The sequence below is a fragment of the Pteropus alecto genome, unplaced genomic scaffold (assembly GCF_000325575.1).
Source record: "Pteropus alecto unplaced genomic scaffold, ASM32557v1 scaffold166, whole genome shotgun sequence".
In the NCBI taxonomy this organism is placed as follows: Eukaryota; Metazoa; Chordata; class Mammalia; order Chiroptera; family Pteropodidae; genus Pteropus; species Pteropus alecto.
This window is the reverse complement of record NW_006439757.1, coordinates 7697993-7713286: the sequence shown is the minus strand read 5'-3', so window position 1 is coordinate 7713286 and position 15294 is coordinate 7697993. Positions and strand designations below refer to the sequence as shown.

The following is a 15294-nucleotide window of genomic DNA, read 5'->3' as shown; positions in this document are numbered from 1 at the left end:
ACTCAGTTTTTATAACAATTTTGAGACTATATAAGGACCAAAAAAACAGAAATCTTCCAATGACTGAAGAAATAGAACTTCTTACATAACCATGAAACCATACTTTCAGATTACTAAAGCGAAAAGCAAATCAGCATCATTTACATCACTGCAAATGAAATAAGAACTTTAAGAAGTGAAATTATGAAAATAAATTTTATTTTTTATTTTCAAAAAAAGAAGCCATAACGCTTTAAATTGTTAACAAAATTTAATTGATAGCTAGGTAACCTCATATGGCATTAACATTTTTTTCTTATAAATATTCAGATACATTTGCATTGCATCTTTTAGAAAGACTAAAAGATACTTGCACTTAACAAGTTCTTTGAAGAACATTCTACTACATCCATGTTTTTCATGACACTTATACTAATAATTATGTCATATGTCATTTAACTTATCTCTTAGAAGAAAAAAATAACACAATTAAAAAAAATTGGTTCTCTAATCATTAGGTCTGTTCCCACAGATAAAATCTATATCACTTTTCACAATGAGAAAGCAGAAAATAAAATACAAACAGAGCTAACCTGAAATCATGTGTCCCCTTCTGTCAAAGATAACAGATCAACATAGCAAGAATAGTCACTTCATTTCTTCTTTTACCATTTAACTGTGGCTCAAAGATAATAAATAAAAATAATGCAAAAGCCATCAGTTATATGAATTCCATATCACATTCTCCCTATTTTATGAGGAAAGACAAGTTTAATGTTTAAGAGGGGATTACTAAAATATTATTACTGAAAGACAATTTTGCTATCATCAGTGCTCAAGAAGTACCCATAGGACCCTTTTAGAAAACAGGTTGCTTTCCAAACCACAAAATGTGAGATTACATGATCCCAAGGAAACATGAAGAAAAAAATGAAAACATTCTCTCTCTTTATTCATATCGCTACCTCCTGTTCTGGAAATTCAGATTAAATCAATCTTAAAGATCATTCTTTTAAATGACTATATCTTTTTTAGCAATTTAATGTAAATAAAAAGCAACATTCATTTTTAAATAAAAATCATAACACTGTTTTTGAAACTGCAAATGGAATTCTCATCATGTAAGAGAATAAGCTAAATAGCAAATTCTTGTATCTAGACATTTATCATAATCGATTCGAGTGCAACTTCGAATAAATAGCTCTCTATTTATTTTCAACTCAAGGACAATTAGGCCACTGCAGTCATTTCCTCATCTGAGTCACTTGATTCATCATTTAGTTCCAATTCCCCTAACTCTTTGTCTACAGCTGTAACAGTTTTCTTCTTGCACTTCTTGGGAACTGCATCATTAGCACATATTTTTCTCATTTTAATGTTTGGCAACTTCTTCAGATCAAAATCCCATTCCCTAGATAAAAAAAAAAAGTATAGCAGGTTGACAGGGTGTGAGGTGGGGAAACAGGAAAAAATCAATATTCGAAACTCTGAAAGTAGCAGAACAAAGTTTATAAATTTACAGCGGATTCAAATGCACTAGAAAGAAACAATATAAATGCATTAGAGAGAATCCCACATATTCAAAACTTCCAAAGCAATACAGGAAAATATTAGGTAGAAATTACAAGGAGACTCTGTTCCATTCTTCTATCCTTCCTAACCCAAACACTTCTCTCAATCAGGCCCTATGGTATCAAGAATCTCATCAGGATGTCATGCCTGGTCAATCTCCAAAATGCATAGTCAGAAAAGTTTTCTTTTCACACATAGTACTAAGTCACAGGTAAGTTTCAATAATCAAACAACTTTTATGGTTATATTAGAGAACTTCATTTTTCAACCTCGGCATTTATTGTGACAATCCTATGTTCATTTATTTACTTTAGGAGCAATGTAAAGTTTGTTTTGAGACCTGAACTCCAACCAGCATTACTAATAGTCTCTGCTAATTTCTTCTCTCATATCTGGCTTTCTTTGGGGGAAGAACATACATTGTTTTAGAAATAAAGAGCATACATATATCTAATTAATTAATATTATAAATAAATAAATAAATAAATGAATGAATGAATAAATAAATAAATAAAGGCATAAAAAGAATCTTAAGCTCTATGTATCTAAACTATAAAAGTGAACTACTTCTTACATGTGATAAATTTTATTAGAGCTCATATTTTATACATATTAAATACTAAGTATTTTTCTATGAATTCAGAAGTATATAAAAATATAAAATAAGCTGAAAGATTTCAAAGAATATGATTGGACTTAAATTTATCTAATTTCAATTAACATAACATTTCAAACCTATCAGCATAGTTAAGACCAAAATGCTTAATAAAAATCATTTTTCTAAAGACAAAGAAGCCATGTTTGAAAACTGAAAAACTAAAATTCTATTCAGTGGTGTCTCTGGTCAAAAAAGAGTACTATTAGAGAGACCACAGGACCCTCTGCTTCTGGATGACTTAGTCCTTCCCCTGGTATCAATTCCCATTAACCAACTCCTCCAAAAGAGGGTGCTGTGAACAGTTTGGAAATGTGACTCTGAGCCATCAAATCTGTTTCTGTTATTTTGTCTTTCTATAAAATAAGAATAGTGAGATGTTCTTTTAAGTACTATATTAAAGTATTTTAAAATATTTTGAAATAAAAGCACGTCACTATCATTTCAGTGTATACCTGGTGTTTCAAATAAACACGATTTAGGAAAATTATACTTTGATGAAAGAGAAAAGGTTAAAAAAACAATTTTCTTTCAGATGTAATGTCTAGACTCAAAAAGGAAGAAAGTTTATGTCTCATATATTTTACACATAGTTTCACGGAACAATAAAAATGACAGACTCACCTAAAAGTTTTCAGATTACCAGCATTTACAATATCTGGAATCTCTGAGAAAGAAAATAATTTATGTTCATTAGGCAATGTTTTCTAAATTACAACATTTTAGTTTCTTCATTTATTATCTCAGATACAACAAATAATAATTGACAGACAGCAAGACTATCCAAAGCAAAACAAAATATCAAAGCATTGTTATGCCAGATGAAAGTAAGTTTTGCAAGTATAAAGGGCTTAGTTTAAGAAGATGATTTAAGAAGAATGATATTAAATAATAAATTCTAGCATAGAATCTGTAAAACAAAACAAAACCACAGTAGTCCCCCTTTATCTATAGTTTCACTTTCCGAGGTTTCAGTTATCTGAGATAACCTGCACTCCGAAAATATTAAATGGAAAATTCCAGACATAAACAATTCATTGACACCCTTCTGAGTAGCGTGATGAAATCTCACAACACCCTGCCCAGGACGTGAACCACCACTTTGTTCAGAGTATCGGCTCACCTGCCTGTTAGCCACTTAGTAACTGTCCTGGGTATCAGATCCACTGTTGTGGTATTGCAGTGCTTGTGTTCAAATCACCCTTATTTTACTTAACAATGGCCCCAAAGCGCAAGCAGTGATGCTGGCAATTCGGATATGCCAAAGAGAAGCTGTAAAGTGCTTCCTTTAATTGAAAGGTGAGTCTAGCACATCTAGCAAATTATGTTGCCAGACCAACTGATTTTTTTTTAAGAGAAGCCAGAAATCTACATTTTTTTCACATGAAATCATCACGTATTTTTATGAGGACAATTAATAAGCCAATCAAATATCATTTGTAGGCCATATAGCCTTTAGGTCCTCAACTATTTTGGGGCTTTGCATGCCTTTAAAATACCCTCTCCCATTAAGTGTTTTTCTTCAGTGTTGGTAAACTAGTAACATATTTGCCTTTAGGAAAGGTAAGAAATGTGACAATGCTAGGAATTAATATTTGATTTCGATAGTTTCTCAAGAATAACTGCAACAAGTATAGTTTGGTACTACAAGAATTATAAAGACAAGAAGGACATGTACCTTCTAAAGAAACAAATGGAGCTGGAGATGGGCAAGTAATAACTCTATAATAAAGCAAATAGGTATGCGCCAGAGGGGACAGGAAAACTTTACTTTTACATTAGAAAGATATGATGTCACTGTCACAATCGAAAGTTTGGGGATGTAGAAAAAAAAAAGAATTAAAAATAGTCCAGATACTCATAAAAGAAAGAAAAACAAAGGAAGAAAATCAAACTTAGTAGAATAATAAAACTTAGTAGAATAATAAACCTTTGAAATGAATCACAAATCTGATATTGCTCTGTATTTAGAAAGAAAGAAAGAAAACACACCAAGGCCATATCCTTCATACTGCTGTCGCTCACGCTCCAATGTCTGTTTGATGACTGTCTCCCGGGCACAGTGCCGCCTTCCCTGCCTGGCTTTGATGCTGTTATGTAACTCAATCTGCTCCAGCTCACTGCTGAATCGATTTAAATACCTGAAAAGAAAGAAAATAATTCGAGTCACAAAGTTTGTATATTTGGCTGATATTAGTTCATTTAAACATAATCCTAGCTTTCGCCTGTCCTTTGAATTTTTATATTCCTTTGAGTTCAAGTCCTCAGACCTCAGCCCTTCCCTGGATAACTCAACCATTCTCAAAATTTTACCAACGAAATCACTGCCTGTTATTAAAGTATCTGTTAAACTCCAGATCTTCATATGCAACCACTTTCTGAACGTCTCCATTTGGATATCCTGTAGAGGCTTAACACATCAAAACTGAACATGTCCTTATCCCTGTCCCCATCCATCCCTTGCCAAACCTACTCTATTTCTTTGGCTCCATATCTTAGGAAATAGTATGATCATTCATCCAGTTACTCAAATGAAGAATGTAAGTGTCCTCCTTGATTCCTCTCTCTCCCTTTTATGCCACATCTACTTTTTCACTAAAGATTGAGACTTCTACCTTCTTCATATCTCTGTAATCCATTTCTCTTCATCACACTGCTACTAAACAAGCAGAGGCAACCACCATCTCTTAGCTGAATTACTGCATCAGCCTCTCAACAGTCTCCTGGCCAGAGCCATGCCCCCTTTCGGCCATTATCCTCATTCTTGCTACTATGACCTTTCCAAAGTTTAAATATGATCACCTCAAGTGCTTGCTATAAAAACCTCCCATGGCTCCCAATGTCCTTTGATAAAGTCCAAATTCTTAAAATGATATCTGATGTCTTCAATGAGTTGACTGTCACTTACCATACCTGTATGATTCCCTCCTTGAACCTGTTATTTCAGTCATATTAGATGTTTGCTAGATCACTATATATGTCACTCTCACCTGTAGGCCTTTTAGATTTGCTCTATCTAGAGGCTCTTCAAACTACCTTACCTCAATCTGCTAACCTCTAGCCTTCTGGTGTCATTTTAGATGCTATTTCCCCAAGAAGCTTTTCCAGATCCCAAGAACCTTTAATAACCACCGCTTCGAGGCCCAGAAAAGTTACAACCTACTGAAGTTAAGAGGCTAGGATATGAATCCAAAGTCTTTTCAATAACAAAGGCATCTGCCCTTCTATAAATCCAGAAGAGAACTCTGTCTCTTTAAGAACCAGAAAAAAGGATTCCTTTTTCTGACTCTGTTCATAACATGTCCAGTGTTTACCTTTCAATTAATTCACAAGCATCCTTCTTTGAATATCCTGCTTTCTGGGGATCAAGGTGATTTCGAAACCACTGCAGTTTTTCACCTACAACAACAAGCACCAAGATAAATACAAGTCACCATTTAAGCAGAGGTATTCATTATAATTTTCAACATTGATATGTTTAAAACAGTATCAAAATTTATTTCAATGCTAAATATAAAGACTTGTGTGGGCTCAAAGCTAATTAAACCAGTCTGTAAGAAATTAAATTGTTACATTTTAATTTGGAGAAGAGACAGGAATGAGAGGGTTGCTTTTCTGTATATTTAACCAATAAGGATGTGAAAATTTTAAAAAAAGAGAATATTTTAATATAACATGAAGTTCTAAGTATTTAAAAAGTAAAGGATAGAACTTATCTAAAATCAAATAAAATGAAAACAATTAGATTAATGATGAAAATGGTACTTTTCATCATTAATAAGCTGAACATTTAATAAGCAGCAGGCACTGTGTCAAGAGCTTCACAATCCTATGAGGATTAGTAGTATTATTATTCTCATTTACACATGAGAAAGGTTAAATAACCTGTCCAGGGCTTCAAAATTAGTAAATTCATTAAGCATACAACATCTGCCAGACACAAAGAACTAACAGACCTCACTGTTAAAAGTAAATCAAACCACTGGGGTCACTTTCAGTGAGATTTCTCAGTATTAGATATAAAGAAACGGCCCTACCCAGATACTGATAACCCATTTAGAAATACTATTCCATTACTTGATGAAGCATTTTTAAAAAGTTCAAATATTTTTAATTAGAAATAAAGCCTAATAGCACTATTTTGAAATCTCAGGCTTATCTGTAAAAATTTACTAACGATAAATTTGATGTCCTCTCCCCCACAAAAATTGTGTATGTGTCCACATAATTACATATGAATTGCTGTTTCCAAATTACTTAAGCCTTAATTCTAATGGTTAAGGGGCTAGAATTAAATTCAGCTACAGATAGATAATAGATGATTAGATAGATAGATAGATAGATAGATAGATAGATAGATATAGATCGATAGACAAATAGATAGATAGATGTAGATAGGTAAATATAAACCAAACAATTTTTGAAAAACTGAGCTAGACATTATTAACACTGTTCTAAGAGCTTAATAATTGATTTTATTTTGTTTTGTTATAATCAAGTTTGGTAAAGAAAAATTCATTTAGATAAAAATAGTATTTCACCAGGTAAGTTAAAAGAAAAATAGGTGTAGGGCAGAACTTCACTCTACTCTAGCCAGAACATCAAATAAGTAAGGAAAGCCACTTACCAATAAAGTTGAGACGCAAAGCCTTTTCATTCTTCAACCTTGGAAGAAAAGGTATGTAATGTATTAGAAGATTTCCAAAGCAAGTTTTAAATATCTGTCAAAACAACAAAAAGAAAAACTGCCTAAAGAACCTAATTCAAAGATCATTCTTTCATACATATGAAATAATTATATTAATACAGAAACACTGAACACCATGCTTCTCTTTGAAATCACTAGAACAAAATGTTATTAGAAACATTTTTTTAGCTCTTCAATGACTAAAGGACACCTATAAAACAAATCAGTTTTGAAAACACAAAAGTTTGACTGCATTATGAATGTTCAGGCGGGTTTTGTAACATGCAGAATATCTGAGCACAAAAGAATAATGAATACCTTCTAGAAGATTGAGTGCTGCCACCAAAACCAAAATACATTACTTTTAAACTTCAACAAGAACAAAACGGAATGTTTACTTTTCATAAAGTTGAAAAGAATTATAATAATAAAAAAAAAAAGAACTCATTTATTCTTAGAAAACAGTCTAAGTAATATATGCCTTCTTTTGTTGATACTTATTTAGAACTAATTCATTCAGAAGAGATCTCTGGATAGTTTTTGCCACACTTGACGCCACCCACTAGGGATACAGAAATGAACAAAAAATCCACTGTCCCCACCCTAACAAAGCAGACCAGGTTTACTCTCCCACTTTTAACAATTAGAAAATTGGAGAATAAAATGAGCCTCTTTTATAAAAAAAAAAAAAAAAAAAAAAAAATTTAGCCAAAGTTTGGGAGAAAATATTCACAGTACAAAAAAAAAACAAAAAACAAAAAGACTTACATGAAGAATATACAAACAGTTCTTCCTACTTAATGATATACAGACAACCTAATATCAAAAAGGACAAAAGATTTTAACCAATTTTTTCATCAAACAAAAGGCATATAAATGACCAATAAGCATATCGAAAGATATGTGACATCATCAGCCATCAAGATTACAAGTGTGCAAATTGAAACCACACTGAATACTACGATACACCTACTAGATTGGCTGAAATTTAAAAAAAAAAAAAAACTGATAATACAACGTGTCTCAGAGGATACAGAGCAAATGAACACTTATACACTGGAATAGTATGATCATTTTGGAAAAGGCAATACTTAATATCATCCCTTTCAGATGACCTGCAATTCTTAAAAACTTAATTTCTTACAATGACCCAGCAATTCAAGTTCTATGAACTGAAAGAAAAATGAAAACATGTCTACACAAATATCATGCTGAGAAATGTTGCTATGCTAAAAAAATCATAAAATAAAGCTAAAATCATGATACAGAATAGCCATTTGCTGCCTATAAATTCTGCGTTGCTTGAAATGTGCTAGTCTTCAAACCATACTAGTTTCTTTTAACATCAACAGAAGCCATATTTCATATAGTTCTAAATCAGAGCATTCAAATACTAAGGATGAAGAACATGTTTGAAATCTTACTCTGTTGCTATTCACTCTTGCACTATCTTTTAGTAGTCAGAGGACATCAGTAAAAGTCAATCTGATCAACCTAGCGGATTCGTATTCTCTACCACTGGCCAAAGGCACTGCATCCTAACGGGTAATGTCCCTCATTCCTCACCCCACACCACCACCTCTCTTTCTCCCTAAAAAAAAAAAAAAAAGCCTTACGAAGTGGGACAAAGAATCCTGGGTTCCATAAAAAAGTAGAGAGACTGGATACAAGCTTCCTGGTTACCTATGTTCCTTAGAAAACTAAGCATCTTTGGTAGGCAGCAACAAGAGGTGGTAGTATCTATGATGGTCTCCACTGATCTTTGCTTCTTGATAGTCATGTCTTTGAGTGTGGCTGGACCTAGTGACTCACTTCTAACAAATAAAACAGTACAACAGTGATGGATATCATTCCTAAATTAGGTTACAAAGATGGTCTTTTATCTTGGTCACCCCCTCTCGCTCTCTCTGAGCCTTTGCTCTGGAGGAACCAAGCTGTCGAGTTATGAGTAGCCCTACAGAGAGGCTCACGTGACAAGGAACTTATGTCTCCAGCTAACTGCCAGCAATGACTTGAAGCGTGCCAACAGCCACGTGAGTAAGCTTGGAAGCAAAACCTCTGAGATGAATGCAGCCCCAAACATCATCTTGATTGTAACCCCGTGAGAGGCTCTGAGCCAGAAGCACCCAGTTAAGTAGCAACTGAGATTACTGATGGAGAAACTGTGTTTATTTCAAGCTGTTTAAGATGTGTGGTATAATTTCTTATGCAGCAATCAGTAATTAAAGCAGTATTTGATAACTGCTATTCATTTCTTAAAAGCCACAGGCACCTTAAAGTCAAGTTAAAGTCCCATCAATACCTTTTCTATCATCCTGCTTACAGCTGTCCCAACAGTCTGAGTATCTTGTCACCAACCAACTTTTGAAAAATACAACTCAGCATTTCTATCTTCCTGGAAGTGGTGCTCTAGTGCAGGAGATGAGCAGCATTTTAAGATGATATTTGTGACCATGCTCCCATTTAAATAAAAAATGATTCATGATCAGTGATGCTGACGCTCAAAAAACTGACACCATTTGATGTGGCAGGCAACATACTGAAAAGCTCTATTCTCGGGGTTACTTTGTCTTTATTTAATTTGACTCAGAGCTCTCTCTGTAGGAACAGCCCCATCCCCACGTTGTTCTCGAAAAAAATCAGCAGTAATTGTCCAAGATTGTGGCTACCTGAATAATATTACCAGTTGGAGGCTTACAAAAGCCTGACCAAAAAATTTTAAAGGAAAAACTGGGAAATGAAAGGTCCATAGAGGGCTTTGAAAAGCTCGTTCCAACATATTCCCGGGAATCTAGAATGCCATGTGCATATTTAGGACTAGTTCATGCCAAGAAAAGATCTGAGAAACATCTAATCTCTCACCTCTGCCAAACCCTGAGGCTCTGTGCAAACAAGAAACGAAGTCTAAGTAAACTGCAACTGGAGTGTTGAAGGCATGGCCAACAGATGCACAGAGTCCCTCAACAAAGGCTGAGAGAACTTAGTTAAAGGAATTCAGAAAAATCTTTGTCTAGATGTTAGCTGACCACTAACTGAGCAGAAATTTCAATGGCCATACACAACAAACAGACTTTACAGAATCAGTCCAGAAAAAGACACAAAGCAAACAACAACAACAAAACAGCATACCTGAAGATAGTATAAATGTATATTTGTTTGTACCACCTTTCTTCTCATTTAAGACAAAAAAACAATAATTATGAACTGTGTTTATGGCCTTAAAATGTATAAAGATGTAATTTATATGGCAATAATAGTACAAAGGCAGGAATGGGAATGAAACTATAGTGGAGCGAATTTTTGCATACTATTGAAATTAATTTGACATTAACCTCAATTAGATTGTTTTAAGACGTAATCTCCAGAGCTGCAACTAAGAAATAACTCAAAAAAATAATGATCTCTACTTTCCTAAACTATTTCCATATTACTAAATCAAATTACTAAATCAATTCTCAGTCCTCATATTAATCAACAGCAAATGACATAGGTCGATCATCACCTTCTCTCTGAAACACTATGTTTTTTTCTTCCTTCTCAGTCTCACTTGTTGGATCCTCCTTTTTCTAATCTCTCAATGGTGAAGGGCCTCTGGACTCAATCCTTGGCTCCCTTCTAACCCTTATCCACACTTACTCATTAGGTGACCTAACATAGTCTCATGGCTTGCAGTCTTATGTCGATGCTGATGGCTCCCAAATTCGTGTCTACATCCCCATCCTAGGCCTCTGAACACTAAACACATCCAGCTGCTCATTCAATATCTCTTTTTATATGTCTAATATGTATTTTAACCTATATACCCAATATATATATGTGCTTAGCTCACTTCCTCACATCTTTTAGTTCTGTTTTTCACCAATGCACAATACAAATTCTTCAGAGAAGACTTCCATGACTACCCAATGTAAAATAGAACTTCTCCCTCACTCTCCATCCCATAGTCCTTTTTAGTTTTTCTTCACTGCACTCATCATAACCTATTTAAATTTATGTATCTCTTACAGGTAAGCTCTATCAGAGCTGAATTCATGTTCAGTTTTACCTTCGATGCATAGAAGATACTTAACACATTCATTAAAGGAAGACGAGGAATATTGATGAGGGAGAAATGCACAATACAAATGATAAAAAGACACCTACTTTTCCTTTTTTTCTTGTTTGTGGGTCTCTCTTGTAATTTGAGCTGCTTTTCTACTATACGGATGGATGACTTTTTTTTCCCGTCCTGCATTTTTTCCCTTTGGTGCTTTAGGCTAAAATGTAAGAAAACATATGACATATATGTCAGATACATAAGTGATTTCTGTCAAAAAAAAAAATTTCTTCGGAAATAAATTTTAAAAACAGCAATATAACAGAAAAACTGAGCCAGAAACGCTATATAGTAGGAGTCAGGAGATAAGCCAGACCTTTTAAATAATTCAAAGTCTTTGTTTCCATGGTAATAACAGAAAAAATATATTCAGAACTACTCTCCACATAAGGTAAGAAAATAAACAGAAAGGGTCAATAAACACAGCTCTTCAACGGCTCCACCTTCAACGTGGACACAGAGAATGCAGATAGTGAGAGGACACAAAGTTGGAAATTTGTTATAGTTAAGAAAGTTAAGAGGGGGAGGCAGAAGAAAACATAGCATGTTAATGGCAGCTCGACTGTAGAAGTTACACATATTACAGAGTGGGCAGTGAACCAAACAAAGTCAAAGCTGGGCTCATAGGAAAATAGGAACGGAGAAAATAATGGAGTCCCTCTCCAAATTAGCATATCCAAAGGAAACAAACTATTTTCCCATTCAAGTCTTATGCCAGTTAATTAGGTCACGATTTAATCAGTCCTCTAAACTAGACATTTCAGTAATTCTTTATTCCTACATAATTCTGTATCTTATCACACCTGTTATTATTTAGGAATTAGGTTTGCCTTCCTATAATTGAAACCCAAAATAATAATGGCTTAACCCAGATAAAATTTAGTTCTCTCATGTAAAAAAGTAGAAGCTGGAGGCTCTGCTCTACAAAGCCCTCAGAGATCCAGGCTCCTTTCATCTTGTTATCTGCCATCCTCAGGCTATGCAATCTCCTGCATGTCTATATAGTCCAAGATGGCCCAATACCAGCTCTAAACTCCAGCCAGTGAGAAACAGAAAAGAAAATCAAAAAGTATACCACTGTCCTTTAAGAGCAATATTTGGGAAGTTGCAGATCCTTCTGCTTGCATCCCACTGACCAAAATTTAATCGGAGGGTTATATAAAGGAGAGTTGTAAATACAATATTTAGTCTCAGAAAAAAATAAATTATTATACAGGAAAAGGAAAGTCTATTAGGGGACAGCTGTCTCTAACATTCTTAATGCTCCACAGGCCAAGTGTTTCTGGAATCTCTTCAAAATATTGTTACTGCCTTAATTCAGCCTCATCTTTCATGACTACGGTGGTCTTTAGGTTCTCACTAGTCCTTTTTTCATGTAAGTCACAGAGATTATTTTTCTACAGCACTAACTCTACTAGCTCAGTTAGGTCCCAAGCCCTTAACCTGGAAAACAACCTAACCGACCCATGTCCCCAGCACCCTTTCTCTTTCTTAAAAATGCCAGCATCTCATTCGTATTGGACTTCTTGCCATTTCCAGGACACATCTTGCTGTTTTATAACATCTTGAGACTGTACTTATTACTTCGGCCTGAAAAATCTGTTTCTTTATTTGTCCTTTGATAGGACAAGTCAAAGTCATTTCTTCTGTAAAACTCTCCAGGTAGAATTAAAATGACCACCAATTTCTCATTTATACATTCATTCATTCCTTCAACAAATATTTACTAAAATATTCGACAAATATTTATTGCTCACTTCTTGATAAACCTGAAGATAGCTCCAAATCTGAAACCCAGAATGGTATTGGAAGTTGGTTCCAGTTATAAGGGAATAAAGAGTAAAACCATCATAAAAAAGTATGTGCATTCTTTCGTGTATCTCTCTGCACATGTAGAGGTGGGGGTGAGGGAAGGTGTGATAAGGATTTTTTATGCATGAAGTTTACCTAGCAAGCATGAATCAAGTAAAAATTTTCAGAATTCATGGTAGGTTGCCCCTAAGATGGCCTCCAATGAATCCCACCTCCTGATATTCACACCCATGGGTAATCCTCCACCCTTGAGTGTGGACCTAGTGACGCATTTTTAATAAACAGCATTTGACAAGTGATGAGATTTCAACCCTGAGTTTAGGTTTTGGAAGGACTGGCTTCTATCTGGCCTACTCTCTCTTTTGCTCTCTCATTTGGCTTGCTCGCATGGAAACCAACTGTTAGGTAGTGAGCTGCTCTATGGAGAAGCCTATGTGACAGATAACTGAGGGAGGCCTCCAGCCAATAGCCAGTGAAGAACTGAGGCCTGCAGTCCAATAGTCCATGAGATGAATGTACCAAGAACCAGGTGAGTGAGCTGGGAAGTAGATCCTCCCAAGTTGTGTCTTGGGATTAAACCACAGCTCTACCTTGATTACAACCTTGTGAGAAACCTAGAGGCAGAAACCTGGTAAGCCTGACCCACAGAAACTGTGAGATAATGAATACTACTGTTGGAAGCCACCAAATTTGGGGATAACTTGTTACACAGACAGGGAAAACTAATGCAAGACCCCTTCCCCCCAATAAAAAACCAAAGACGTGCTCTTTAAAAGATATCTTTGTTTCATAGCCTAACAAATAAAATGAAACAGAAGTCACAAAAATCTCAAGAAAAAAATGCTCTCCGAAGCCACTAAAATTTAACAACTAAAGTTACAGAGCCATGTAACACTATTTCAGAAGTATGTTCAAGTCTATAAAAAAATTTCCTTTAAAAATTTAAAAACTTTCTTTAGAACAAGAAATAGTTTGATACCCTTGGAGTATGAAAACGTCCTCATAGCTTTAGAAGATCACTAAGAACCTCTGAGACTGAGTACAAAGAAGGTACAAAGAAACTGAACTTGTATTCTGACTCAACTGTAGTTTATGATTCCTTATAATAACTTATTCATGAAAAGGTTGCCTCACGGTAGGGTATGTATATATAATAAGACACAGAAATATGTACAATAAAACATTAAATTTCAAAATATTTTCATATTTTTCAACATCTCACAATAAAAAACAAAATGCTTCAACAGGAGAAAATTGAAGTAAAACCCTATCAATAAAATATTAATCTATTAAAGACTCTATTAAACTAAATATCTCTTAACTAAAAAAGCAATTAATTTCCATTAGTTGGGGGGGGGAGGGTTCTCCAAATTTATTTTCTAAGAGTATCTGACAATTCATGAACAGTACAGAATATAAACATACAACAAACAAAACTGGGGAAGAGGGCTTAAGGTGTATTTTCTATGGAAGATTAACATTTTATGTTTTAAAAGCAACAAAGTTAACTTTCAAAGATATAGAAAAAAATATAATTTCTTTTCAGACTGTTTTGAATAACTATGCTACCTTTAAAAAGTTTCTAGCAGCACAGCAATATTCCAGTTGGAAATCCTTCATTGAAAGTATCTTTCCTACAATCTTAGTGATTACTTCGGAAAACTGATTCTAAACTATTCTTTAAATTCAGAATTTAGAGTAATAGACGAAAACACACAGTTTACTCAAAGAAAAAGCAACAGAGAGGTATGTCAGGGGTGATATGCTTCATACATTCCTGTTAAAATAAAAAATAACAAAAAAAAATAGGAAGTAGATTGGTAGTTGTCAGGGGTGAGTGGTGGGGCAAGCAAATGAGTGACAGTGATCAATGGGTACAAACTTCCAGTTATGAGATGAATAAGTTCTGGGGATCTAATGTACACCGTTGTGACTATAGTTAGCAATACTGTATTGTATACTTGAAAGTTGCTAAGAGAGTAAATCTTAAAAGTTCTCACAACAGGAAAAACAATGGAACAATGCTAAATAAGGGATTATTAACTAAGCTTATTGTGGCAAAAATCATATATGTATAACAAAACATGTTATACATATTATACTTACACAATGTTATATGTCAATTATATCTCAATACAGCTGAAGGAAAAAATAAGATGTATTAGTATTAGGCTGATTTGTTGTTATAGCTTACATTTATAGGTGTGAACCCAACAACACACAATTCTTGTCATTAAGGAATATGTAGGTAGTCAGTTATAGTTAATGCCCACAATAATCAAGGGAGGATGATGGTACACTTTTTAATGGTTTATAATCTAGCTAGGTAGATAAGCACACTTATACTCTATAATGGGCTTACATTTAAAAAAAAAAGAGGGAGACCAGCACCAAACTTAAAAGCACTAAAACTTTTTTAAATGCAGAAAAAGTGTTGGGTGGGATGGATTAGTTTGAAAAGATTCATGTTGGAAGTTATGTAGATTACATCAA

At 34.3% G+C, this 15294-nt stretch overlaps 1 protein-coding gene across 1 annotated transcript in view; it reads right to left on the bottom strand.

The window, feature by feature from the left end:
• Positions 1 to 231: 231 nt before the first annotated feature.
• TMA16 (translation machinery associated 16 homolog) overlaps positions 232 to 15294 on the bottom strand; it is a 17054-nt gene continuing 1991 nt past the window's right edge. The window contains exons 2-7 of the mRNA XM_006917012.3: positions 11037 to 11149; positions 6834 to 6871; positions 5521 to 5605; positions 4199 to 4347; positions 2831 to 2873; positions 232 to 1390 (exon numbers count right to left, since the gene is read on the bottom strand). Of these exons, the coding sequence (XP_006917074.1) occupies positions 1210 to 1390; positions 2831 to 2873; positions 4199 to 4347; positions 5521 to 5605; positions 6834 to 6871; positions 11037 to 11149 (609 nt within the window). The 3' untranslated portion in view covers positions 232 to 1209. The remainder of the gene's footprint in view (positions 1391 to 2830; positions 2874 to 4198; positions 4348 to 5520; positions 5606 to 6833; positions 6872 to 11036; positions 11150 to 15294) is intronic.